The sequence below is a fragment of the Ovis canadensis genome, chromosome 12 (genome assembly GCF_042477335.2).
Source record: "Ovis canadensis isolate MfBH-ARS-UI-01 breed Bighorn chromosome 12, ARS-UI_OviCan_v2, whole genome shotgun sequence".
Taxonomy (NCBI): Eukaryota; Metazoa; Chordata; class Mammalia; order Artiodactyla; family Bovidae; genus Ovis; species Ovis canadensis.
Genome location: NC_091256.1, coordinates 71,006,646 through 71,033,292, shown reverse-complemented (window position 1 = coordinate 71,033,292; position 26,647 = coordinate 71,006,646). Strand labels below are relative to the sequence as shown.

Genomic DNA, 26,647 nt, shown 5'->3' with positions numbered 1-26,647 from the left:
ATGAAAAAGTCCATGAAGAGAATGATCTCTGTTTTCCTTATTCACTAATATATCCCCCACATCAAGACCAATATTCAGGACATAGTAGGAGCTTAGTAAATATTTAAATGAATGAAAATAAAAGTTGAGTCATTTTACATCAATTAGATGTCAAAGTTTAATGACACTAAGTGCTGATTAGGATACACAGTGATGAAAGCTCAAAGCAAACTGGTATAGTCATTTTTAAAAATATATACTGTCTTATGTAGTTAAACATGGATATACTCTCTCTGATACAAATTTTATATTTAGGAATACATTTTTCAAACAAATCACAGTGTTTTGTTTTCCCCTTATTTTATGGTAATCAATTTATTAAGTTTAAGCAGCAATTTTTTTTTAAGCAAAGACCAAAGTATATATTGTCTAATACAGGTAAGTATTATTTCAGGAGACTTTAGTTTGTATATTCAGCTACAATGTAAAAATATTTTATCTTATTGTGGGTCATAGCAAAAAATGTTTGAAAGCCACGAATTAGAGAAACTAATTCAAGTGGGCACCCAAACTCTTAGAATATTGATAGCAAATTCTTCACAACAGCAAAAAATTAAGAGACACATTAGTCCACCCTCAAAATTAGTCTACACTCAAAAGAATGATGAATTCTTTCTGATACATTCATGCAATGAAATGCTAGAAGACAGCACTGAAAATCAATGAATAAGCACTCTATACGTTATCATGGATACAGCAGAGAAATACAAGTGAAAAAAGCCAACCACGCAAGTCTATATATAGTCTGATGATATCTTTTACAAAGATGAAAAGCAAGATATACAATATGTTGTTTAGGGGCACAACTTTTTCTGGTAAATCTACTTGTATTGGAATTATAACAAGAGTTTTTAAAATCAAATTAAGAAAAAACAAAAGAGAAACTATTTTTTTCAGATAATAGTTACCCTTTAAGTGAGGACAGAGCAGAGAACATATAAAATGCTGTAATAGTTTTGATAATATTCTTAGTTTAAGTGGTGAATTTATAGTTGTTTTATTATAATACTCCCTAATATACATTAGATTAACCATATGAACCTGACAGTTCCATAGGCCAGAAACGGCAGTTTCATAAGATTCAAACAAACATTTAACATGTTTTAGGAATGAATCAAGTATTTCATTAAAAAGTAAATCTTAGAAAACTTTTATTCAGAGGTTATTTCTAACTGTAGCTGCTTTATTCAAGCTCTTATAATCATATAAAAGTGTTATAAAAACCTTTTATTTACAGCCAAACATATGTTAAGCTTGAAAGATAATTTCCTAACTTTTTATCATGAAAATCTTCAAACGTATACTGAACTAAACATAATAATAATGAACTCCCCAGTACACATCAACCAGCTTCAACAACCAAGTTATGGCCAAGTTTTCTCACTTCTACTCTCATCCCACTCTCAAATGCTCCATTAATACTGTGAAGCAAACCATAGACAATATATGATAGCATCTATCAACATTTTCAAAAAGGAGTCTTTCTACAAACATTACCTAAAATTATTATCATTCCTAAAAACATCAATTTCTAATTAGTCAAATTTCCAATCATCTAAAGGTAACATTTTTTAAAAACTTAGATAACCTTTCCCCCAATTAAAAAAAAAAAAAATCAGAAAGCCACTGGCCAGAAGGCATAAAAAAAGTGACCAAAGAAATAGCCAAAATAGAATGAATATTAAAATTGTGATGAGTCAAGTCACAGGAGACTATACAGATACTTAAAATGTTTTCAAAGTGATTTTATCAATATCATACAGTAACATTTCATGATATGTTAAGACAACAGGACTATAAATTATATGTACAACATGATTTCTATTAGATTAAAAAGAAAATAAAGAATGGAAAAATATATACTAAAATATTAGTAACAGTCATCTCTGGGTGATTCTGCACTTACCCCCCAGCTTTTTATACATTTCTACCATTTTTTCAGTTTTTTGGCAATGTGTGCTACTGTTTTGATAATCAATTAAAAAAGCATAGTTTTAAAAATATGTGGGAGAGTTCCATTTCTGGTAATGTGGAGAAGCGGGTATCTCTGGAGATGCTCCTCTGATTATAATTACAAATTATAAAAACAATATTTAAAAGCACAAGAGAGGAACCAAAAAAGAAGGCATAAACTGGAGAACAGATCTTTGAAAGAAGTAAGATGCACTGGATGAGATTTGCACATATAAAGCTAAGTGTCTGAGGACATTCAGAGTTACAATGTGGTGCACTGAGAATTTTAGAGAAGGCCACAGTCCTGATGGCTTCTAGAGTCAGAGAACAACTGGCTAGACAATAAGGGGGGGAATTCTAGAGGGGTAAGAAAAGTGCCCCAAATCTATATACAAACTTCATCCAAATCTCCAGTTGACCTCGGAACTGTGCATGTGCAGGGGAAACTTTAAGAAGCCCAAATAAAGACAAAATCTGCAAAGAACCGATCTATCCTCCAATAAGAAAGAGAATTTAGAGTGTGAGCCCAGTCGAGTTAACTCAGTCAGTCAGTTCAGCCGCTGTCATGTCCAACTCTTTGGGACCCCATGGACTGCACATGCCAGGCCTTCCTCTCCATCGCCAACTCCTGGAGTTTTAATGCTTTTTCTCTTAACAGTCAACCTTTTCTTTTTCTTTGTGTGTCTGGTAATTTTTTCAATTGTATAGTCATCATTATGGATAATATGTTATAGAGATTGTAGATTTTATTGTCTTCTTTCAAATAGTAATGATCTTATTTTAGCAACTACCTGCTAAAATTGTGTCAGATGGGGCAAAAAAAAAAAAAAAAGGACTCAACTATATGCTATCTACAAGAAACTCATTTCAAGAATAAAGGTCTCTTTGCAACTTCTTTTGTAATTTGCTACTTCAGATTTCCCATCACACTTCTAAGAGAAAGTTAATAGAGTAATGGAATAACTAAGTAATGAATTTTATTATAGATCAACTGTAATCTTGATTAATGTAAGAGCTTTTGGTACACTGTGACATATTTGACCCTAACAATCTTTTGACTTACTTAAGAATAATATTAGTGCTTAAAAATCTAAAGTAAAATTAGCGGGTATTGCGACAATATTTTTGTTGGCAAAGAAAAAAGTTTACCATGATGATAAATCCTGACCACTCCAGAAAAAATTTAAAACAACTGCCATATAGTTTAAATAAGCAATTCAGTGTAAGACATGTTTGCTGTAGGTTCCTTACTAATGGTTTAATTTAACTGAAAAAAAAAAAATAACTCATTTTCATTTTGGGTAATGCAGTGAACCAAGTAACTTGAGATATACTATTTGCTATAAACCCCTAGAAACGCTGAGTTAAAGACAACCATTTTTTAAAAAGTAGGCTTCCCTGGTAGCTCAGCTGGTAAAGAATGGGCCTGCAATGCAGGAGACCCCAGTTCAACTCTTGAATTGGAAAGATCCCCTGGAGAAGGAATAGGCTACCCACTCCAGTAATTTTGAGCTTCCCTGTGGCTCAGACGGTAAAGATTATAGCTGTAATGTGGAAGACCTGGATTCAATCCCTAGGTTGGGGAGATCCCCTGGAGGAGGGCATGGCAACCCATTCTGGTATTCTTGCCCGGAGAATCTCCATGGACAGAGGAGCCTGCTAGGCTACAGTTCATGGGGTGGCGAAGAGTCAGACACAACTGACTAAGCACTACACATGACTAACTTGAAAAGAAAAGATTTCACTTGAGGCCAAAAATAAAGGAAATAAAGGCAAAAAAGGAAAGGGTACGACAGCTGCCTCAAGAGCATAGGGATGTGGGATTTAATACACCTTATAATAACACAAAATAAAAAGTTGAAGATGACTTAAGAAACTGAAAAAAAAAAAAGGCGGGGGGGATGACATTAGTGTAAAAAAAAGTACGTAGATTTGAAGCAGATTTAACACATCTGAAGAGAATTATTTTATTGAACTGAAATATAAATCTGAGTAAGTAACACAGAATGGAGCACAAAGAGACAGATGTGAAATATGACAGGTTAAGACACAAGTGGAAAAGAACATAAAGTTCCAGTAAATTTCCAATAGGAATTACAGAAGGAAAAAGAAAAAAAAAGATTATATGGAAAGACACTGAAGAGATATTGGTTGACAATGCTCTAGAACTGATGTAAAAACTTAAATTATTTCTTAATGAAAAATTACATACTGAGGAATTGAATTTCAGAAACTAAACATCAAAATTTTATAAGCAACTCACATGATTAAATCTTCTTGTGAAGGCAACTGCATTTGGTGCAGAACTGTATTTTTCTTTTTTATTCCATCCACAACTCGAAAGCTCCTGAAAAATCAAATATAAATTCATGAAAAAGGCCAGTTTTCTTGTTACATTAATGGTTTAAAAGCATTAAAGACAGTCTGTGTACTTTCCCAGAACTGTTTTATTTAATAGGAACATATTTAATAGTATAACCATTCAGGTAAATCACAAAAGCAAATTTTACAAGAAGTGGGCACAATTACTTATCCATATGAACATAGATAATTATAACTATACTCCATATGCAGAATTATATGTTCTTCTTTGAAGAGATTTGAATCCCAAGAGGAAAATCTACAAATAATGAAAGATGAGCATCCCACAACGTAAAGTGAAGCCTACTTGTTGCCAAGTCCCAGTCAATCATTCAGAGCTTCCAATCAATTTTCTAGCAACCTCAATCTTTTGAGCTGAAAGCCAACGACCCCAGGCATTTGAAGAAACCCCTAAAAGGGGCTGTTTGATTCCCCAAAGATCTATCAATAGAATTCAAAGAGCTCAAGAAAGAACTTAGATGTTAAAAAAAAAAAAATTAAAATTTTGTTTTACACTAACCTCCAACTGAAATGACATTGCTTTTAGTTACATATGTAGGCTACTGACTGTAGAAGAATTGGCAATATATGTGACTTATCACTAATAAAAACACAGATATTTTCATATCACATTACAGTTCGTACAATATCTCAAAAACATCATTTACACTCATCATTGCTTTGAAGTTATAATCTCAGCACCTCTAGATACTTAATATGTTAACAAAGAGGCACATATATAGCCATAGGACAGTTTTTAAAAAATATTTTGATAGGTATATGTTATGAGATCTGATATTCTTGGATTTTAAGTAAGGGTTCAGCTCCAGAAGCTTCAGTTTTCCAAAGGGGTTCAAGCGTCAAAACAGGTTAGGAACCCTGCTGTAATACAACCACCATGGCCAGAAAGAGACATAATCCATAAGAAAGAAGAATTCCGAGGACACTGAGTTAGGGTGGAGAACAAAAGAAAACTGAGAAAAGGGTAAAACCACGTAATTATTCCTTCCAGATAGATATGCTCCCGTTAAATAGAAAAAACAAAGGGGTACAAACAAGAAAGATTCAGATAACCAAATAAAACTCTTGGACTTGAAAAATATAATAAAAGAACTATTAAAATTCAGGAAAGATAAAGGTGATAATACCTTTTAAACAATAAGCTAAATATGGGGGCAAAAACAGTATGTTAATTAGAAGAGTCCACTAGAGTCAACTTCTGGATAATAAAAATAATTTTAAGAGAATACAGAGAGAATAGAGGAAAGTAACTTATTGAAAAAAAATGCTAATTTAAGAAAATGTCTCCTGAATCTAAAGGACAAGAAAAGACCTGTCTAATGTCCATTATAAAAGATTAAAAAAGAAAAAAAAAAAAAAAACTCAAACCAAGGCCTAGCATCAAAAACCTGTAGCAGACTGGAGACAAAAGAAATAATAAAATCTGTCAATTCAGAAACAGATAACATACAGGAAAAAGGGATCAGAAGGTATCAGGTATTTCAACAGCAGCTCTAGAAGATAGAAGACAACTGAAACAAAGCCTTCAAAATCCTAGAATTCTATACTCAACAAAAGTGTCAATTAAGTATCAAAGTACATCACAGACATTTTCAGAAAGTCTTGGAGAATCTTCCTTTTATGTACCTATTCTCACAGAGCTTGCAGAATATGTCTTCCATCAAAACAAACTAGCAAAGTCAGAAAAAGGGAGAGAAGATCCAGGAAACCACGGAATCAAGACCGAAAGAAAATACTGGAAATTCCCAGATTAAGAGTAAAGGGAGGTTCTGAGACAAAGCTAAGAGCAGACCATAAGAACGATAGTCCAGATGGTAAATAGCAAGGACGGAAACTCCAAGAGAGACATCTCTGAAAGATGAAACACTATCTGGAGTGTTTGAACACAGAGAAAACACACTCACTGCATTCACTTCTGGCAGAAAAATTAGTGACAAGTCATAGAGAGAGCTAAAGGGATTCCCAGGTGGCTCAGTGGTAAAGAACGCTCCTGCCAATGCAGGAGATGCAGGAGACATGGGTTCGAACCCTGGGTTGGGAAGATCCCCTGGAGGAAATGGCAACCCACTCCAGTATTCTTGCCAGGAAAATCCCAAGGACAGAGGAGCCTGGCAGGCTACAATCATGGGATTTCAAAGAGCTGGATACTACTGAGCTTGCACCCCAAAACAGAGAAAGTTAAAGTAAGTTATTTAGCTGAAAGAAAACAAAATTTAAGTAAGTAATCATGGATCAACTGTTCTTCAGCTTTCTCTACACTTATAAAGAACAGCTGAGCCGTGATTACTCATTCATGTCAAAATTGTGACATAACTATAAAGAAAAGAGGAGGAAATAAATTGTGCAAATGTGAGAGGAAGAGAAAATAGAGTGAAATCATCTTCCATAGTAGAGAGTCAATAACTCATATCCAAAATTAAAAACTCATAAGCAATAGGCATTTAGATATATTATCTTTCAAACATATATAAAGTCTTCCAAATAAGAAAAGTTAAGAGACCTGGATGGGTGTAGGGCTCAAAGGTGGAGGTTGGAAGGGTGGGAACAACAGGATAGTTATATTTTGCTCTCTTGTGGAAATATTTAGCTTGTTAAGCATGATATATGCATATCTTCAATATAATTTTAAAATTAAATAAAAACAAAAAAGAATGAACTGACTTAGGAAAGACCGAGGAAGTTATGATAGTATTATAACACTTTAAGAAAAAGGCAATGTTCCCTGGAATAGGGTACTATCAATGGATACTGAAAATATCACTTGGTCAAAAACTGGATCCACACAGTGTAAGTTAAGAATGAGGTATCCAGAAGTACTAAAACTCCCGAGTTTCTGGCTTGGGCAATTGAGATGGGGAATACTGAAGAAAGAGACAACAATCGTCACTTTAACACAGTAGGTAAACAGTAAATTTTCTCAAGATATAAAGCACTTTTTTTAAACCTAGAATTTTCAAATTTCAAATTTGAAATTACTGAAGGAAAAGAAAATGACAGAAGCAACTTTACAGTAAAAAGGAATTTGAGTACTTTGTACTCAGCCTAGATATATATTCATTCACATAATCCTCTTGTATAGACACAAAATATTTAGTCGTAGATATTACATTAACATAAATATGACACATGATAACTATATTAAAAACATCAAAATGCTAGAAAACATGTTTGTTCTTCCTAAACATCACAGTATATTTATACAACGATATAAAGATGTCAAGGTTTAGGACAAAATTTCTAGGATTAAATCCATCAACTCTAAATTTGTTTTTAACCAATTAACAAAATTTCCAAATTTATATTAATGCTATAATCAAACTATCTCTATGAAATTGCTATTCAACTTATCTAGCCATTTGACAAGCCATTTTCCTGTCATAAGTAAGGCTACATTATAAATAAAGAATATCCTTGCACCTTTTCTGACATTTCTGATCATTTCCTAAATATACAGTCCTAGAAGCGAAATCACTAGGTCAAAGAGTAGGAACCCTTTCTTTCAAGGTCTTGATATTTGTCAAACTGCCCTTCAGAAATACTGAATCATTTATAAGAGCACTGCTGTTAGTTTCACAAGCGTCTTATCAACACTAGGTGTACTTAATTCTCTTTCTATATATTATACCTTAACTTCCCCATCTGTAAGAGTAATTACAGTTGTTAAATAAGTTTGCGAAACAGAAAATCGGGGGGTGGAGAGGGGCAGCAGGGAGGGACCATACGCCACCCAGAACCCACCACCTGAATAAACCTTTGTAAACATCTTCCCTATCTCCTTTATGTGCACATAGAACTACTGACAGTAGCCAATACATCTGTCCTTTTCTGTGTGATCTAATCTTCTGACTCTGTGCTTAAAAAGTTCTTTCTTCCCTAGAACATAGGTCTTAACAGCTGCAATAAAAATAAAAGCTAACCCGAAGGTAGAGATCACTATGTGACAGGCACTATTCTAAGTGCCTTATACATATCAACTCATTTGATTCTATCTTTATCATTACAATTTATGACAAGGAACACAAAGGTAGCAGTGGATTATCGCCTTATTTTTTACATTGAAATTTAAAAAATTCTTTTCTGACTCCTCAAAATAAGGGAAGCTAAGAGGTTTTGAAAAATCCATCCAATTTTTGGTGACTTGCAACATCACTAACTTAGTGAAAAAATGCTTTTCCTCTTTAAGAAAACTCTGTTCGAAGCAGGCCTGAAAGAAGGCAGGGGTTGAATGAAACTCCAGTCAAATTACTTGGGAGCAGATGCGTTAAAATTCCATTGGAGCTCTCCATCTTATAAATAAAAAACATGAAGAAATAAGGAGGTTCTTTAAGTTTTAAGACAGTACTTTCTGCTTCAGAAAACATTTCCCCTTCGAAACGATGTTACGTTACTAGCTAATCTAATACAACATCAAACAAGGGTAGGGAAGGATAGACAAGAGTAGAGAACAACATGGCGGCTGCCAGGAATTACGGATGGAGGGGAGTGGCGGGGGGGGGGGGGGGGGTGACAGAGCTTCGCGCTGATGGAATGGCTGTGTATCTTGATGGAGGCAGCAGTTAGGCAAATCTGCACAGATGATGAAACGCCACAGGACTGTACAGACATGTACTGTATAAACATCTATTTCCTGGTTTCAAAACTGTGAATCTATCTTTGGGGACTTCCCTGGTGGTCCAGCGGTTACGACTGTGTTCCCAGCGCAGGGGGCCCTGGATTCCATCCCTAGCTAGGGAAGGAGATCCCGCATGCCTCAACTAAAACATGGTGCAGCTAAATAAAATTTTTTTTAAAGGAAAAGAAAAACAGTTCCCTATCTTAAAATTATCCTTGTAGTATTTTTTTGTAACTTCCTGTGAATCTCTAATTACCTCAAAATAAAAAGTTTATAAAACAACAACAAGAAAAACCCATATAATGGATTATGAAGCAGACACTGGGACTCATTCAGTACTTTCCTCTTAAACCCTGACATGCATTTACAGTTAGCTGACCTTAAAGGAATCTGTCTCGCCTCATCTCTACCTCAACAGCCATTAAATATCTCTATGGAAAAAAACCTGCTTTTCCCTTTGTCTCTGTCTCTTTCTGTCTCAGACCTTACAATCTTTCTCCAAGTGAGACTATACCATCTAAGAAATAAATTCTCCTACCAGCACCATACTGTATTGACAGGTTATCTGCCAGGTCTCAAGTTACTCTATACTAAACCACTTTCCATGAACACCAAAAAGTTAAAGTAAACTTAGTGACTCAAAAGATGTTTTTTCAGGGTTTGACTCATGAATAGGACTGATTCAAGTTGAGTACACTATGTAAATAAGCCTCCATTTCAGCAAAGGCTAAAGGAAATAGAGGAGCCTCAATGCTTAAAATCTGCTCAAATGGATTCAACTTGCAATTTTTAAAACAGGCAGTGAAGAGAAAGCTTCTAGCAGTTAACTCACATATACAAAGGCAATTTCTTAATGGTCACTAAAAGTGAATCAGAGAGAATATTCGTGGGTTCATTTTTAGCCATTAAACAGATTATTTTGAAGGCATGTGGGAAGGCAAACACCACAACTGATGACCACCTACCCTATGAAAGAATAACTGAATTTCACGGGAGTCACAGCTTCTCTTATGTCTTGTAGGTTTGTTCTGTAAAGTCAAATTCTTGGTCTAAATTTCATCTTGTAGGTTCCAACACTCTTAAAAGGACTGCTCTAAGGGTGATGTTGTAGGGATACCTATAGATAGAAGAAGAGAAAAGGCCAATATAGACCAGCTGTAGACAAAGACTGAGGGAAAGAAAGAAAAAGCGATGGAATTTGTAAAAGACTGCAAGGGTAGGGGTCCTCACAATGAGAAAATCACTACTGCTGAGGTAGGTATTCCTAGGCTCAAAGCCTGGAAGATCTGGAGGGAACTGGTATATCCAGTATATCCATTCAGCCTATATGGCTGTTTAGAAAGAAGTCGCAGCCTGAAATGAAGCACTCACTGCGACTCCTATGCTTCTAATCCACAGAATAAGCTCTGAAACTATATAATTCTAATGTATTATGTTAAATCAAAAATATCACGTCACTTTTCTAACGTACTCACATCCTCTACTTCCCCCAACCTCCCAACCTCCAGTACCTTAATGCTGCCCCTTACAGTGAAGTCAGAGATTAAGGCAGGAGCTATCTTCTGCTACCACTGATGGTGTGATATACCTACTCTCCTCGTCAACAGCTTTCTTCTTCACCTTCCCTAGTTCCCTAAGTCTGACCTTACTATATATTAAGAAAATTTTCAGTGAGAAACAGCAATAAGAACTGACAAAGCAGCTAATCTTACGAGAGTCCAACGAAATATGAGAAGAAAAGTCATGTCTTCTTTGCTTTCTTCAAACCTTCTCCTGTATTTATGGATTTTTATATTATAAGCCTAATGAAAATGATACTTTTCATTAAACAAGGACAGAATTATGATATTCCTGATGTTGGAATTTTGGATGTTGCCAAGATGATAGTCTCTTTGCATACGAAAGAAATTTTGCATAGAGAAAGCTCTTTACATATATCACCAGAAAGATCACAATTGCAAGTTCTTCAGAAATGTTTTAATAAGATTCAGAATGACCTATATGTACTTTCCCTCATTTAACCAGAATTCTTCCTCAATCTCTAGCGTATCCCAGTTATACAGGAAGGTTTTATCTATCCTTTGTATCTACTGTTTATTGATATAAATCTAAATGACTTATTATACTGTGTTTGTGTATATTATATTGTGTTTATTGATATAATCTAAATGACTTATTATATTGACCTCGTCCTATCACTCCATGGCAAATAAATGGGGCTTACTTTTTTGGGCTCCAAAATCACTGCAGATGGTGACTGCAGCCATGAAATTAAAAGACGCTTACTTCTTGGAAGAAAGTTATGACCAACCTAGATAGCATATTAAAAAGCAGAGACATTACTTTGTCAACAAAGGTGTGTTTAGTCAAGGCTATGGCTTTTCCAGTAGTCATGTATGGATGTGAGAGTTGGACTATAAAGAAAGCTGAGCTCCGAAGAATTGATGCTTTTGAACTGTGGTGTTGGAGAAGACTCTTGAGAGTCCCTTGGACTGCAAGGAGATCCAACCAGTCCATCCTAAAGGAGATCAGTCCTGGGTGTTCATTGGAGGGACTGATGTTGAAGCTGAAACTCCAATACTTTGGCCACCTCATGCGATGAACTGACTCACTTGAAAAGACCTGATGCTGGGAAAGATTGAGGGCAGGAGGAGAAGGGGACGATAGAGGGTGAGATGGTGGGATGGCATCACCAACTCAATGGACATGGGTTTGGGTGGACTCTGGGAGTTGGTGACGGACAGGGAGGCCTGGTGTGCTGTGGTTCATGGGGTCGCAAAGAGTTGGACATGACTGAGCAACTGAACTGAACAGAATAAACAATAAAGCATAGAACTTTCTTCTTTGAATGTAATACACGTCAGAGGACTTTCAGTCAGATCATGTTACTTCATAAACATTTGGGAACCCCTAAGAGAAATAAACATCATTCAATGTAATGACTACAGTACAGATTTCAAGCCCAGCTGCTAATGGAGAGAAAACCTGATTGCAAGAGAGTGTTCTGTCATAACTCATTCTGTGCTGAGTAATGTAATACTCATTTTGAGGAGAAATCCCATCAGTGTAGTGAATATGGCAATGTATTTCTTCAGAAGAAATAAAAGTTTTATAAAGCGTCCGAGAATTCATAATAGGAAAAAAACACAAAAATCCTATTAATAAACATGGAAAATTCCTCAGAATACAGTCATTGCTTCCTCAATATGAGAGAACTCACACTGGAGAGAAGCCCTGTAAATGTGTAACAGTCTTCTAAAGGAAAAAAAAAAACAACCCATTCATGATCAGAAGAGAAACCATACTGGGGCAACCTGTGTATATAAGAAATGTGCAAAAACTTTAACAAGAGTTAATGGCACCCCACTCCAGTACTCTTGCTGGAAAATCCCATAGATGGAGGAGCCTGGTGGGCTGCAGTCCATGGGGTCGCTAAGAATCGGATACAACTGAGTGACTTCACTTTCACTTTTCCCTTTCATGCACTGGAGAAAGAAATGGCAACCCACTCCAGTGTTCTTGCCTGGAGAATCCCAGGGACAGGGGAGCGTGGTGGGCTGCCGTCTGTGGGGTCGCACAGAGTCGGACACAACTGAAGTGACTTAGCAGCAGCAGAGCCTCAACTAAATACCAGAAAATTCATTCTAGAAATTAATGAGTGTTTACCTTACGGTAAACTTTTGCCCTTACTGAACGCTGAAGAATTCATACTAAGGAAGGAAATGTTGTGGATTATGGACAGAGAGGAAAAAAACACTTCTGCTTCCATAGAACAACTGTTACTTGATAAAAATTACATTCTTGGACTGGGTAACAGACTTTTGTGAAAATAACTAAACATGGTAAACAATGGGAGATGATATGCTTGCAGGCTGTACAGTGTAAAGCCTTGGAATGGTCACTCAAATTCAAATATCAAATAAGTATCATTCAATCACTATAGACACCCCAGCAGACAAGTTTCTCTCTTGGTGGAATTTATGTTCCATTGAGACCCTTCCCCTGCCCCCGCCACCCCAGTCTCTAAAAACTTGACTTCTGACCACCCCCAACACTTATCATCTCAAGACTTCTGCAGTTTTGGTCAAAATCCTATTCATTACTGATTGAAGCTACACTTAACTGAAGCTCTCACTCTGAAGTCACCACCCAAACTTATTCTACTTTCAGGAATCCTCAAAGACCTAAAGAGTATTTTAAAGGTCAAGTAGTCTAAAATCCCTTGTTTCACTTATCTAAATTTTTTTTTTTTTAACAAAGCCTAATGACATGAAACACATCATATCAGTGGCACACTCTATAAATGTCAAAACTGAAACAAAACTGCAAGTCTTCTGGCTCATGGCTTTTATGTTTTGCTACTATTTTTTGGAATTCAAAGGGCTTAAAAATAAATTTTAAAATAAGTGAAATTAAATAATTGAGAATTTTCTGAACACCCACAGAAAGAGCTGTGAATGTTGGACCGATTAAAAAAAGAGAAAGCAAAATACGTAACAATTTACCTCTCAAAGTGAAAGTCATTCAGTTGTGGTTGACTCTTTGCGACCCCATGGACTGTCCATGGAATTCTCCAGGCCAGAATACTGGAGTGGGTATCCTTTCCAGGGGATCTTCCTAACCCAGGGATCGAACTGGGGTCTCCTGCATTACAGGTGGATTCTTTACCAACTGAGCTATCAGGGAAGCCCATTTACCCCCCAACTGGCCTAATTTAAAGAATAACTAGAACAAAAAGACAGTGAGCAACTCTGATAGTTAAGAATTGTAAGGATGTATTAACAGAACTACCAGCTTTTGTCCTTCCTTGTAATCAGTGTAACTGCAGTGTCAGCAACCATATATCACTGTGTCTCCCTCCCATGCCTATCACTAAGGAATGGCTACTTATAAGGAGGAAGGGGAGAAGAATGAAAAGCCGGGTTTTGTGTGAGAGTAACCACCATTCACAGAAGCTTCCAAATTTGGCCTTGCTGCTTGGGCCAGGGGGCAAATGAAGATTCTTAGGATTTCTGTAGCACAAGCTATAGGAACATCAGGGCAAGGGATTTCTGTAGCACTAGCTACAGGGACGGAGAAGGCAATGGCACCCCACTCCAGTACTCTTGCCTGGAAAATCCCATGGATGGAGGAGCCTGGTGGGCTGCAGTCCATGGGGTCGCTAAGAGTCGGACACGACGGAGCGACTTCACTTTCACTTTTCACTTTCATGCATTGGAGAAGGACGTGGCAACCCACTCCAGAGTTCTTGCCTGGAGAATCCCAGGGACAGGAGAGCCTGGTGGGCTGGGACACGACTGAAGCGACTTGGCAGCAGCAGCTACAGGGACGTCAGGGCAGTGTCCACATAAAGGAGGATCCACCAGTAAATACAGGTAACAGACTGAGATGAAACCTGTCTCAGGTCCAACAAACAGGCGCTAGGGAACGTTCATACTCTCTGAGCCAATGAGCTGCAGCCCTGTAAAAATACTGCGCTCGTTTAAAAAATGTCCTTCAGCATTGACAGGGAAGCACAGGGAAGCAGAAGGGGAGAAAAGTTATTTGGGAAATGAAATCAACTGGAGATACTAAAGAACAGAGGAAAGAGGACAGAGGGAGAAAAGAATGACTCGCAGGTTTCTGACTGGTACTAAAAATGGATAGACAGATGGTGCAAACCTCAGACAGACAGCTTTAAAACCAGAGCGAACATTTTTTCTGTGTAATTCTATTAAGTAGTTTGGAAAATTATTGAACTTGCCTTTACCATTAAATTCTTTTCATTGGTAAACATGTTTTTCTCCCATTATTCTCTATTATAAAACGAAAAAAACAAAGTGGCAAAATCTGTTCGTTTGTCTTCCTTCACTTTCAAGCCATTTCAAGTGTGATACAAGTTGGAGAAAAACCAGACTGAGCATTAAGTCTGACTCAGATCTGCTTACTTAAAGATCAGATTTCTTCAGCCAGTGTTTTACTGATGACTAAGGATAGTCTCTATATAATAAAAAATAATTTTTGACATCTCAAACATCAGGCCAATAGTTTTCAGAGGGAAACAAAAGGCTTGGAGTTTTTCTTTTTTTTCCTGAGCAATTCTGAGGTAGACAGTGCAGCAGACAGGCAGATAAACAGCTTTATTCTGAGAAAACAACTGGACTTTCTTTCTACAAGTCAAGAACAAGTTTAGGGACAAAAGTTTAAATAAATTCTGCATGATAAAAAAAGACTTGGGAATACAGAATTCCACAAACTGGTAAGAATGGCAATGATCTACTTAGGGAACAGAATTAATGTGAAATATATAAGTTTCAAGTAACTCAGAAATTGCCTCATTTGCAGAAAACTGAGACCTGTGTGGTTCAATCACCAACTTGCAAATCTAATCACTAAACCACATAGCTGGATTCAGAATCGATATTCTTCAAAACTCAAATTTAGAACATTTTATTTCAGAAAATGTGAATAAATCATCACCTGAAATAGTTATATGTGGATATATACACAGAATACTGAGTTTAGACTAAAACAGTTTTAGTGTAACTAACGATCTTTTAAATAGTTTCATTTTATATATTACATATATATATAGTTTTTAAAGCCTTATATAAAATTATAGATACTTGAACATTAGTATAATGGACAGAAACATGAAGATAAATTTATTTGTTCAGTGATAACCACTGTTTTTTCATATCTGAAGTTAAATCTGGATTTAACAAAAATAATTCACTTGGTAGTCAAGTTAATATTCTGACTACATAGTAAGAAAGACTTCATTTTATGCTAATAAATGAGACTAATACATTAGACTGGACAACATCATGACTTAAAAAAATCTTTTGTTAAAGTTATCAATAGCAAGAGTTTTACATAATAAACAAATAATATCTGTACAAACAATATGGAAAACAATTTGGCAGTATTTAATAAACTTAAGGTTGTTAATGTGCTACAACTCAGTTGTTAATGCACCAGAGTATAAACATGGATGCTGGTCAACAATGTTGGACATAAGTAGACAAAAAAGAAAATCACAGGGTACCATACATAAAAACCCTGAAACCTGCAAAAGCAAATATTGTTAAGGGAGAACATACACATAGAAAATCGATAACTAAATGCACAGGAATAATACAGATCAATGATCAATACTGGATAGTGGTTCCTCTGGTGGGAGGAGGGAAGACAGGCGAATATGGAAGGACACAGAGGGCTTCAACAGTACTGGGCTAGGTAGGTACACAGAATTTCATCTTGTTACACTTTACATTTTATTACATGTCTTAAATATCCCAGGATAAATCAGAAGACATTTTTCTGCCAGGTGACAAAGTCCTATTGATGCTGCCAGAGTTAATGTAATCTTGAAGATTATATGAGATGGATACATGACAAGAATATTTTCGTGCTACACTGCTTCTTCCAAGAGTTACTGCTTCAATTTTGGAAAAACAAACAAACAACATTCTCTCATTGGACAAACACTTACTAAACACTGTTCATTTTCTCATTCTAAATACTGAGTTCCCACTACATGCCAGATAAAATAGTAAAAGTGTCTGTCCTAAGTGTCCTCATGTAGCTTAAAACCTAGTGGAAGTAGCAAGCAATAAACATATAAGCCCAGGATTAACATCACTTTACACCGGATCACTCCTTCCTTCTTAAAAATACGTCCTTCACTTGGTTCACTGAATTTCACACTAACCTAGTTTTCCTCATAAATCACAGGGTGCTGCATCTCAGTTTCTTTTGCTAGCTCCTCCTCAACACTAAATAGGTTCCTTCTTTTCTCCAAGTATATTCACTCTTGGTAATTTCACCCATGCTTTAAATATCTCTACACTGACAACTCCCAAACTTACATTTCCAGCTTAAACTGGTGGGGGTGGTGGTGGTGGAATATATATAGAGAGATATAGATATGTAGATACATAAAATACAGTATATATTACCTAACTCAACATTCTCTTTGGCTGTCCAACACACACGTAAAACTAAACATGTCCAAAGCCAAACTCAAGCTCTTCCTTCAAAATCTGCTCCTCTGGCCTTTCTCCACAGACTACACTGCATATTCTGTTCTCTATAAATGGCAGTCCCAGGAGCTATGAACACAATACTAACCATTTTCCATCTCAAAGGCTATGGAGGAAATCAGGTGTCAGGTCAAAAATCTTGCCATCGTCCTTGACTCCTCTTTAGCATACAGTGCCTGACAACTTCTCACCACCGCCTCCCTTCACACCCTGACCCAAGTCACCTTCCTCGCTCACCTGGTCTCCTCGATTCAGTCCTTGGTACCTGCTCCTCCCCACCCCCCATGCTTGCTTCCCCACATACCCTGGTCAGTAGTCAGGAAGAGCTACTTAAAACCCAAATCAGAAAATGTCACTCATTTGCTCAAAACCCCTCCATAGCTTCTGATCTTTTTCAGAGTAATGGTTCTCCAGGTCCCGTGCCATCTGGCCCTCTCACCTTCTACTAGACTCCCACACTTACTCACTGAGCTCACTGGCCTTTGCCCTGGGCTTCACACCTCACTCCAGTAATCTTTTCCCTTATGTGAGCATAATAAATAGTTTACAGTGGGCAGATGCATAATAAATGTTAGTCTAATTCTTTTAAAAAAATGTCTTCCTTGATTTTTTCTTGTCTCTAAGATACAACACAGTCACATTATAAAGTCACAAAATAAAGGTATAAGGAAAAGTATTCAGGGCCGTTGTAGACTTGCATATACTACACCAAATACACTCTATTTTGTTCCCAAAAGAACTAAGAAAGAAACTTACGGCACTATTCATCGGCGCTGTTCTGTCTGCCTGGAACACTCTCCCCCCTAAACAGATGCATGGCCTGCTCTCTCATCTCGTTCAGGTCCTTCTCAGATGGCACCTTTGCAGTGAAGCCTTTCTGATCACCCTTGCTAAATCACAGCTCTCACGGCCCTCACGCCCTGTCCTCTTCTGGCTGGCTGACACTTTCCATGACACACTACTAGCTCACTTTACTCAAATGTAAGATGCACAAGGGCAGGAGTTTTGGTCTCTTCACTGCTATAAACCAGCATCTGACATAGAACAGACACTCAGTAAATACTTATTGAACCACAATCCATAAATGTAAAACTGCAACTGAAAAGTCCAGTGAAGTAGTAGGAAGTGCTAGGAGAGCCTGTATGAAGAGAAAAAAGTTCATCTGAGAAAGTCAAACTTGACTTGAGAAGTGAAGGATGATTAGGAGTTAACTAGGATGCACACAGGCTCAGTGGTGAGAGGGGCTAAAAGGCCACTGTAGCTAGACCAGAAAGAGGTAGAAAAGGTGGAAGATGAGGTTGGAGTAGGTAGCAAGAGGCAAAACTTAGAAGAGATTTGTAGACAATATTGGGACAATGTGTCTTTACCTTCAGAGCGACAGGAAGCCACTGAAGCATTCTAAGCAGAAGAATCATGAAAGCAGATTTACATGTTGAAAGATGACCTTGGCTACTGGGTACACAAAGTTTAGAAGGGTCAGGATGGATGTGGACAGATCAGGTAAGAGGGCAATGCAACAATTCAGATGAGTTACCATGGTGTATTTGATTAGGGTATTCAGAGTAGAGGGAGAATGGATAAATAAGAGATTTAGGCTAAAAAAAAAAAAAATCAGCAGGATCAGTGTTAAATCAGATCAGGAAATGGGGTCAAGGGAATGGTTAAGGTTCACTTCTAGGAAGTTCACAAGAAATCTCCATTGACTTGAAGGTTATGTCCATACGCGGTCCCTGCTAGATCATCAGTGTTCAATTCCTTGCCACAAATGGCTATGGAGCACCTGCAATGTGGCAAGATGTGCTGTAATTGTACAATATACACTGAGTCTCAGAGTCTTAGCACAGAAAAAAGAGAGTAAAAACCTCAATAATTTTTATACTGATTACAGGCTGAAGTGATAATATTTTGGATGCTGCAGTTAAATACAATTATTAAAATTAATTTTACTTGTTTCTTTTTATTTTGTAGAAAATGTGAAGTTATATAAATGGTTCACATATTTCTACTGGATGGCACTAATCTCATCTGAAACTTCTATAAATATAGTAATTACAGTTTATTCGAAAGGAAAAAAAAATATGTCTAAAGAGAAGAGGTAGCACTAGTGGTGAAGAACCCACCTGCCAATGCAGGAGACATAGAAGATGTGGGTTCGATCCCTGGGTTGGGAAGATTCCCTGACGGAGGGCACGGCAACCCACTCTTCAGTATCCTTGCCTGGAGAATCCCATGGACAGAGGAGCCTGGCGGGCAACTGTCCATAGGGTTACAAATAGTTACACATGACTAAAGTGCCTGAGCATGCACAAAAAGAGAAGATGACTAAACTTTAGGACAAACCGTTGCACTTTTTATGAAGAACTTAGTTTGCTTTGTTCAAGGATGTGAGGAAATGAATATTTCAGTTACTATTATTTAAACACAAAAGCTATTTTTCTCTGTGTGTCTTCTTTATAGACTAGATTGTTCTGCTTCCTCTGTTGCTAAACTAATGGTTTCAGAGTGCCCTCCATCCATGGTATAGGGAGAAAGGGAAAAATAAAATAAAATTGTAGATATGACAAAGACTCAGAGGTCATTTAGGCCCACGCTTTCATTCTGTAAGTGACAAACTTGAGATATTCAGACATTAAGCGACTTGAAAAACCCAGGACTGTCTATGTCACTGAAGATACAGATGTTTTCTCTAACAGCTATGCTATAGTTGACCTGAAAATACTATAACAAATTCACTATATTTTGTTCTGAAAGAACTAAAAATATATCTGTCTTAAGGTACTGAATATATCAGTATTATCTATTACTTACTTTGGGGATACAAAGTCATATGTATATTCTTACCTGATAAGAGTGGAAAAAGCATCAATTTTTAGAGTCTGAAAACCAGTTCTAATACTAAGCTGTAGTCAGGAACAACTGTCATGCTGTTTTCTCATCAGTAAAATAGACGCTACCATATTCAGGTTGTGACAACGATAGGAACATACATATGCACACAGTGTAATAAACAGCTTACAGTGGGTAGACGCGTAATAGTCTCCTTCTTCTTAATAAAACAAAAAATGCCTTCCTTCTCTCTCTTCTCGCTAAAGTGTCAACACACAGTCATATTATAAAGTTATAAAATTAAGGTACAAGGGAAATGATTACTGAAGTGAGCTGTGAAACCCAGTAGCTTACTCCCATTATCCCATTAAAAAGATTCAAAGCCTCAGGCAGATCATCCAACCTGCCCAAGCTACGCCCCCTTCAGTAAAGTGATGAAGCCAACTCAACCAAAATGACTCAGTCTCATCTATGACTCAACAGTGTATAGCTATGAATGCCACAAGTTTCCAAAGCCTATGAATAACGCCAAAGGCATTAAACATTTAAAAATTAAAATGAAGTGTAATTTTTCATTTCTAAAACTTCTCAATTTGAGATATAATTCACCATTTTGCATATTTAAAGGGAAGTTCTTAAAACTACTCACATCCGGTTGAATGGCTTTAAATACTGGGACATCCATTAGTGTTATCTGACCCTGAAATAAAAAGTAAAAAATTTTTAGAATTTCTTCTTTGGAATGCCATAATATGACATATATCTGAAATTAAAATTATTAGTCTGTACTCAAATCTTTACTAGAAAAAAGTCCCAATTTTATAAGGGCTTAAAAAAATGAAAATTTAGTCCTTACACCATAATATAAAATTATTTCTATTTATCTCATGCCTTTTTATATTTTCCTGTGAGACAAGTAAGGTAAAGTTACAAAATAAACAAATAATTTTAAAAGCTTAAACATGGTTGTACATTGTGTGTGTTAGCTATTCAGTAGTGTCTGACTCTTTTCGACCCTAAGGACTATTGCCCAACAGGCTCCTCTATTCATGGGATTTCCCAGTCAAGAATACTGGAGTGGGTTGCCATTCCCTTCTCCATGGGATCTTCCCGACCCAGGGACTGAACACGAGTCTCCTGTATTGCAGGCAGATTCTTTACCACCTGAGCCACTAAGGAAGCCAAATACATACACTAAATCAAAATAAAAAACAAAAATTGGATCTACTGGTTTATAAAGCAGTGGTGTTGCTGTGACTATTAAATCATATCTACTCAAACAGTAATATAAAATGTGATAATCATACAAGGGTATTTTTTCCCAATTTACAGAAAGTAACTCTACACTAGCGGCAACTCATATTCAAAGTCTTCACATGGATTATGGACCTATCTCTCTTGTGACTATAGATATAAAACAAAATCTAGCAATATACTAAAGTTTATTCCTGGAATGTAAGAGTAGTTCAATATCAGGAAATCAGTATATTCTGCTAACAAGCTAAAGGAAAAAGATAACATAAATAAATGAACACTTGTCGGTTAAGAATTATGTTTTTCTAAGTATCCTTCATGACAATGCAATAATGCCTTCAACTTTAATTTTTTAATTTACGTAAAAGTACTTCTTTCCTACCTATGTCAGTAAAGTACATTTAGCTTGAGGAGGAGGTGTAGGTAGAGACGAAAGCAATTATCATAAAGGTAAATACTTACTATTACTTCTCAAGTTGATAGTGTAACCTAGAAAGCTTCTCTAAAAGTATCGGTGGATTTTTTTTCCACCTTCCCCATTTCATTCCTCTGCTTGCTCCATTGTTGTGCTACTCTCCTCACTGATTCCCAGATCCAGTTTTGCTTTTTTTTTTTAAACATCTCTGTTGGGCCTACAAATTCTAATTGAATAGTACCCATATGCAAATTATGTGCAAAAACTGGAGAACGAGAGGTGGAAGACTTACCGCATATTCTTCTGGTGTAACCTTAAGGACATCAAATACCACAGCATCAAAACTTTTCTTCAACTCAGAACCTTTGTCACTTAATGATTCAGAACTGCTACTTTTCTGTTAAATTAAAAAAAAAATGAAGCCACTGAAAAACTGTCTTGCAGTCAATATCATGGAAAGTATAGACTGGCTTTAAAACTGAGGAAGCTAAGAAAATTGAGTTAACAAATTCTAGAAAAGTTAGTTGGAACAGACTGCTTAGTTGGAAGAGCACTAGAAAAAGGGTTGGGCAATGTAAAATTTAACCTTAGTCAGTCAATTCAGTCTCTCAGTTCTGTCCTGCTCTTTGCGACCCCATGGACTGTACCACGCCAGGCTTCCCTGTCCATCATCAACTCCCAGAGCTTGCTCAAACTCATGTCCATTGAGTTGGTGATGCCATCCAACCACCTCATCCTGTGTTGTTCCCTTCTCCTCCTGCCTTCAATCTTTCACAGCATCCGGGTCTTTTCAAATGAGTCAGTTCCTAAATTTAACCTCAACTTTAGATTTTTATGTTTGCGAGTAAGTCATTTTCCTATACGTCAGTTTCCTCACCTGAACCTCCTATCATTTCCAATAGAAATGAAAGATTTTAACAAGTTCAATGATTTTCAAATGAGATTTTTAAAAAAGGCGGGGGGAGGGGAGGATACACTCATCTATAATTTTTAAAACTGTTTATTAAGAAAAAGATAAATTATTTTCCTAACATAACAGGAGAACATTTAAAATTCCATTAACTAAGTAACCCAGTCTTATCTGTCAAGTGAATGTCTGTCTGTGATAGTACAATTGATACTGCCCTTCCTATTACAGTACATATTTAAGTGTTTTCTGCTTTAAGGTTACTGCTTAATTTTAATTTGCTGTTGCCATATGTAGAACAGAAGGTGGCTTTTGGCTCTGAAGACCTTATTTCTGTTAAATTTCCACTTCATCTGTACTACAAAATAAATATGCATTTTGCAAATCCTTGACTGAAATCAAAGAAAAGGCACTGTAAGAACATTCAGATCACGTTCTGTTAAATGGTGGTAGAATATCAGGCTACAGTCAATGGCACAAAAAATTAACCAAAGTTTCAATTACAGAGGTATAATATGTATGTCAAACTAACAGCTATTATACATCAGTTTTGAGCACTTGTCATTATGTTTCATTTTTACTTTTTCCTTCCCTTTCAGTTCAGTTCAGTTGCTCAGTCCTGTCAGACTCTGCTACCCTTTCAGTAGCAACTAAATATCGAAATCATTACAAAGGAAGGGATCTCTCATTAATTTTGAGAAATTCTGCACCATTATTACTTAAAATACTTCTTCTGCTCCTTCTTCTTTCTCCTCCTCTGATGTTCCATTATGTGCACACGACACCTTTGTCACTGGCCCCACCATTCTTGAATATTGAGTTCCGTTTTCCTCATTCGATTTTTCTCATTGCACTTCAGCTTGGGAAGAGTCTACTGACATGTCTTCAGGTTCACTGATTCTTCCCTTAGGTGTCTGCTGGTCATCAGTCTACTGGTGAGTCAATCAAAGTCATCTTCATTTCTGGTACAACGTTTTTGATTTCCAGCATTTCCTTTTGATTCTTAGAGTTTCAATATTCCTGCTTATATTACCCATCTATTCCTGCATGTTGTCCATTTTTTTCCATTAGAGCTCTTAACATTACTAATCATAGTTATTTTAATTCCCAGCCTGTTAATTCCAAAATCTCTTGCCATATCTAGAGTTTCTTACTGCATTGTTTGCTTTGCTTCTTCAATCTAAGTTTTTCTGGTTACCTTTCAGCATGTCTTAATATTTGTTGAAAGTCAGATGTGACTTAGTAGGTAACAGAAACTGAGGTAAACAGGCCTTTAATGTAAGAGTTTATGTTTATTTAGATAGGAGTTACTGTTTGTTGTGGCTAGAGGTGTCTTCACTTTCCTGTAGTGTCCTTGTTTTTGTCTCTGGGTTTCCCTAGAAACTCCTTATATAACATATGTGCCTTGCAGTTTTTTAGGCTGTGATCCTTTATTATCACACAGGACCCCTGCTGATGTGGTGTTAAGGTATGGGAAGTAGGAAGAGGAGATATGTTCCACCGCCCTGCAGTCTGTTACTTTGGTGAGGCTGTGCACTTGGGCTGTGACCTTAGGTGATTCTCAGTACCCCAGACTCCCCTTAGAAAGTAAGACAGGAAGGCTGGAGGGCTCAGAATTGGGTGTTTCTCTTTCCCCAGGTAGGTTAGGATCTGGTAAAGTCTCCCCTGAGGACAGGTGGAGAAAAGAACATGCTGGGCATATTTCAGGATGATTACTCCCCCCTAGTATATTTCAAAATGGTTACTTCCCCTCCTCCAGCTGGAAGTATGAGGGATTTTTCTATGATCTTCACTGTGAAAATTTGGTGGAGCTCCTGGAGGTAAATTCACAAAAGTGGGGTGGGAGGCCTAAAACTAAGCTCCCAGGAGATGTTAACTCTCAAGCTAGTCCACACAGAGCCTCTAGCAGCTTGTCAACTACAGTAAGTGTTCCTGCCTTTTCCCGACTCCAGCAATTTCTGCTCTTGGTAAACAGTGATTCTCTCTATTTGCTTCTCTCTCCAGTTCTCAGGGCACCACTTGTCAATTTGCTCTGTGACATCAGTTCTCCAACAGAGAACTGGGGTTTTCAGATTGTCCAGCTTTTTTCAAGCTGTGAGGACAGGAGTCATGAATTCCAAGCTCTTTATGTGTCTGAGCAGAAACCCAAAGTCTCATAAATGGATTTCACATATTTATCTTATTCCATGTGTTTGCTCTCTGTAACTATGACTAGCTTTCAATATGTCAACAATGTTATTTTATAACAATGTTATTTTATATTCCAAGACAACACAGAAATTTATTCATGTCAATAATTCAAACAGACATCAGTTAAAGAGTATATATTAATCCAGTAACTACCAAATAATAAATATATTCTGTCAGGTAAAGACACCCATTTTAAATATAACTTGGCAATTTTCCCCAAGTTTCTAACTCATTCAAAAGAAGTGAGCAGATCATAGTGGCAATCTTGCTGCTGCTAAGTCACTTCAGTTGTGTCCGGCTCTGTGCGACCCCACAGACGGCAGCCCAAAAGGCTCCCCCATCCCTGGGATTCTCCAGGCAAGAACACTGAAGTGGGTTGCCCTTTCCTTCTCCAATGCATGAAAGTGAAAAGTGAAAGTGAAGTCGCTCAGTCGTGTCCAACCCTCAGCGACCCCATGGACTGCAGCCTTCCAGGCTCCTCCATCCACAGGATTTTCCAGGCAAGAGTACTGGAATGGGTGCCATTATCTTAATGCTTATCTTATCAACACGAATAATCATTTTCCTTTCCTTCTTACAAACCATTAGCAGGGGCTTAAAAATTATGAGTGATGTGTTTCTACCTGCTTCCCCACTGGCAACAAACAGGCTGGTATTGATAAGAAGCTAAGCAGTACTGAGACATAATGTACACTAAGTTCACAGTAGTCATTCTTTATCCATTGAAAGGCTAAATAACTACTGACACTTCTAAATGTGTGAAAAAAGTTCACCACCCCTCTACTGATACCAGACGCTTAAGCACAGGTTAGGTCTAAAAGGTAGATAGAAGGGTAAGGGTGCCGCATTTCTGAGAAGCTTGCATTTTGATATGTTAATACATCTTTATTTTAGGAGAAAGTAGAAAAATATGTATTTTTAATTTTATTTTCTTGACATAGCAGGAAGACAATTTAAAAGGCAGACTTTCTACCCTCACTTCTCACATACTGAATTATACTACTCTGAGGTCTCATGGAATTCACCTACTTTTAGAAAAGCCAACATAATTTTTTATACAAGTGAAATGATCTGTTTTATTTAACAAATAATTCTGTACTGTTTCCTATAATATTATCTCATATATTTCAGGACACAAAGTCATAAATATACCATCATATACCCACATACATTTAACAAAGTTAAGAAATATGATTATAAAGATACCAATATAGACATATTTATAAATATATTTAATCCATGCCTCAAGGAGAAATAAAAGCTATATATAAATTTATGGAAAAAATGATTAAAAAAATTTTTTTTAAGTAATAGCTTCAGAAAGAAGAAAGCTCCTGTTTAGGGAATCAGAAGAAAACTTTCATGAAAGTATAGCATTTAAAATAGAAAAAGCTGAGGGTTTAAACATCAGCAAGATGTAGTATTCTTTCATTAGAATACAAATTTCAAGTAGAGAATCAGTGGCAGTTAAATCCATTAGAAAGAAAATTCAAGCCCATTTTGAGAAAAGTCCTAAATGCAGGGCTGAATGTCATGGGTATTTAGTTAGTAGGTAAAACGAGGAACCACAGACAGTTTGGGAATACAATAAAGTATAACAACTGTATTTTAAGAATATTAAAATTGAGTTATAGTCAAATGGACCAAAAACAGCAGAGAACAGAAGTGCAAGATCAAAATAAAAGGCCTCTACAATATTTTAGACAAGAAATAATAACTGACCAAACCAAGATGCTTCTAGTAGAAACAAGGAGAACAGGACTGGCTCTCAGAGATAAGCTGTGGTGGCCAGGCTCTAAGCCAGCTGCCAGGCATTCTGTCTCTTGGTGGTCACTGGCCTGTGTGATCCTCTCCACTAGAGTGTGGGCAGGACCCAAGATGTTACTCGATGATTACATTACAGAGGATTCCAACTTATGTTCTGCTCGTGGACTCTCCCTGTTGTGATGTGAAAATGGTTGTGCTGAGCAAAGGAGAAGCAGGTTAATGCAAAATCTATAGAACTGAACTTAGATGCTAAGGAAATAGTGATGTTACTGATGGAA

The 26,647-nt window shown here is 36.8% G+C and overlaps 1 protein-coding gene across 4 annotated transcripts in view; it reads right to left on the bottom strand.

Moving 5' to 3' along the window:
• RALGPS2 (Ral GEF with PH domain and SH3 binding motif 2) overlaps positions 1 to 26,647 on the bottom strand; it is a 160,102-nt gene that overhangs the window by 90,212 nt on the left and 43,243 nt on the right. For all 4 annotated transcript variants that reach the window (XM_069546168.1, XM_069546171.1, XM_069546169.1 and 1 more), the window contains 3 exons: positions 21,798 to 21,902; positions 20,486 to 20,536; positions 4,256 to 4,339 (listed from right to left, as the gene is read on the bottom strand). In XM_069546168.1, coding sequence (XP_069402269.1) covers positions 4,256 to 4,339; positions 20,486 to 20,536; positions 21,798 to 21,902 — 240 coding nt within the window. The remainder of the gene's footprint in view (positions 1 to 4,255; positions 4,340 to 20,485; positions 20,537 to 21,797; positions 21,903 to 26,647) is intronic.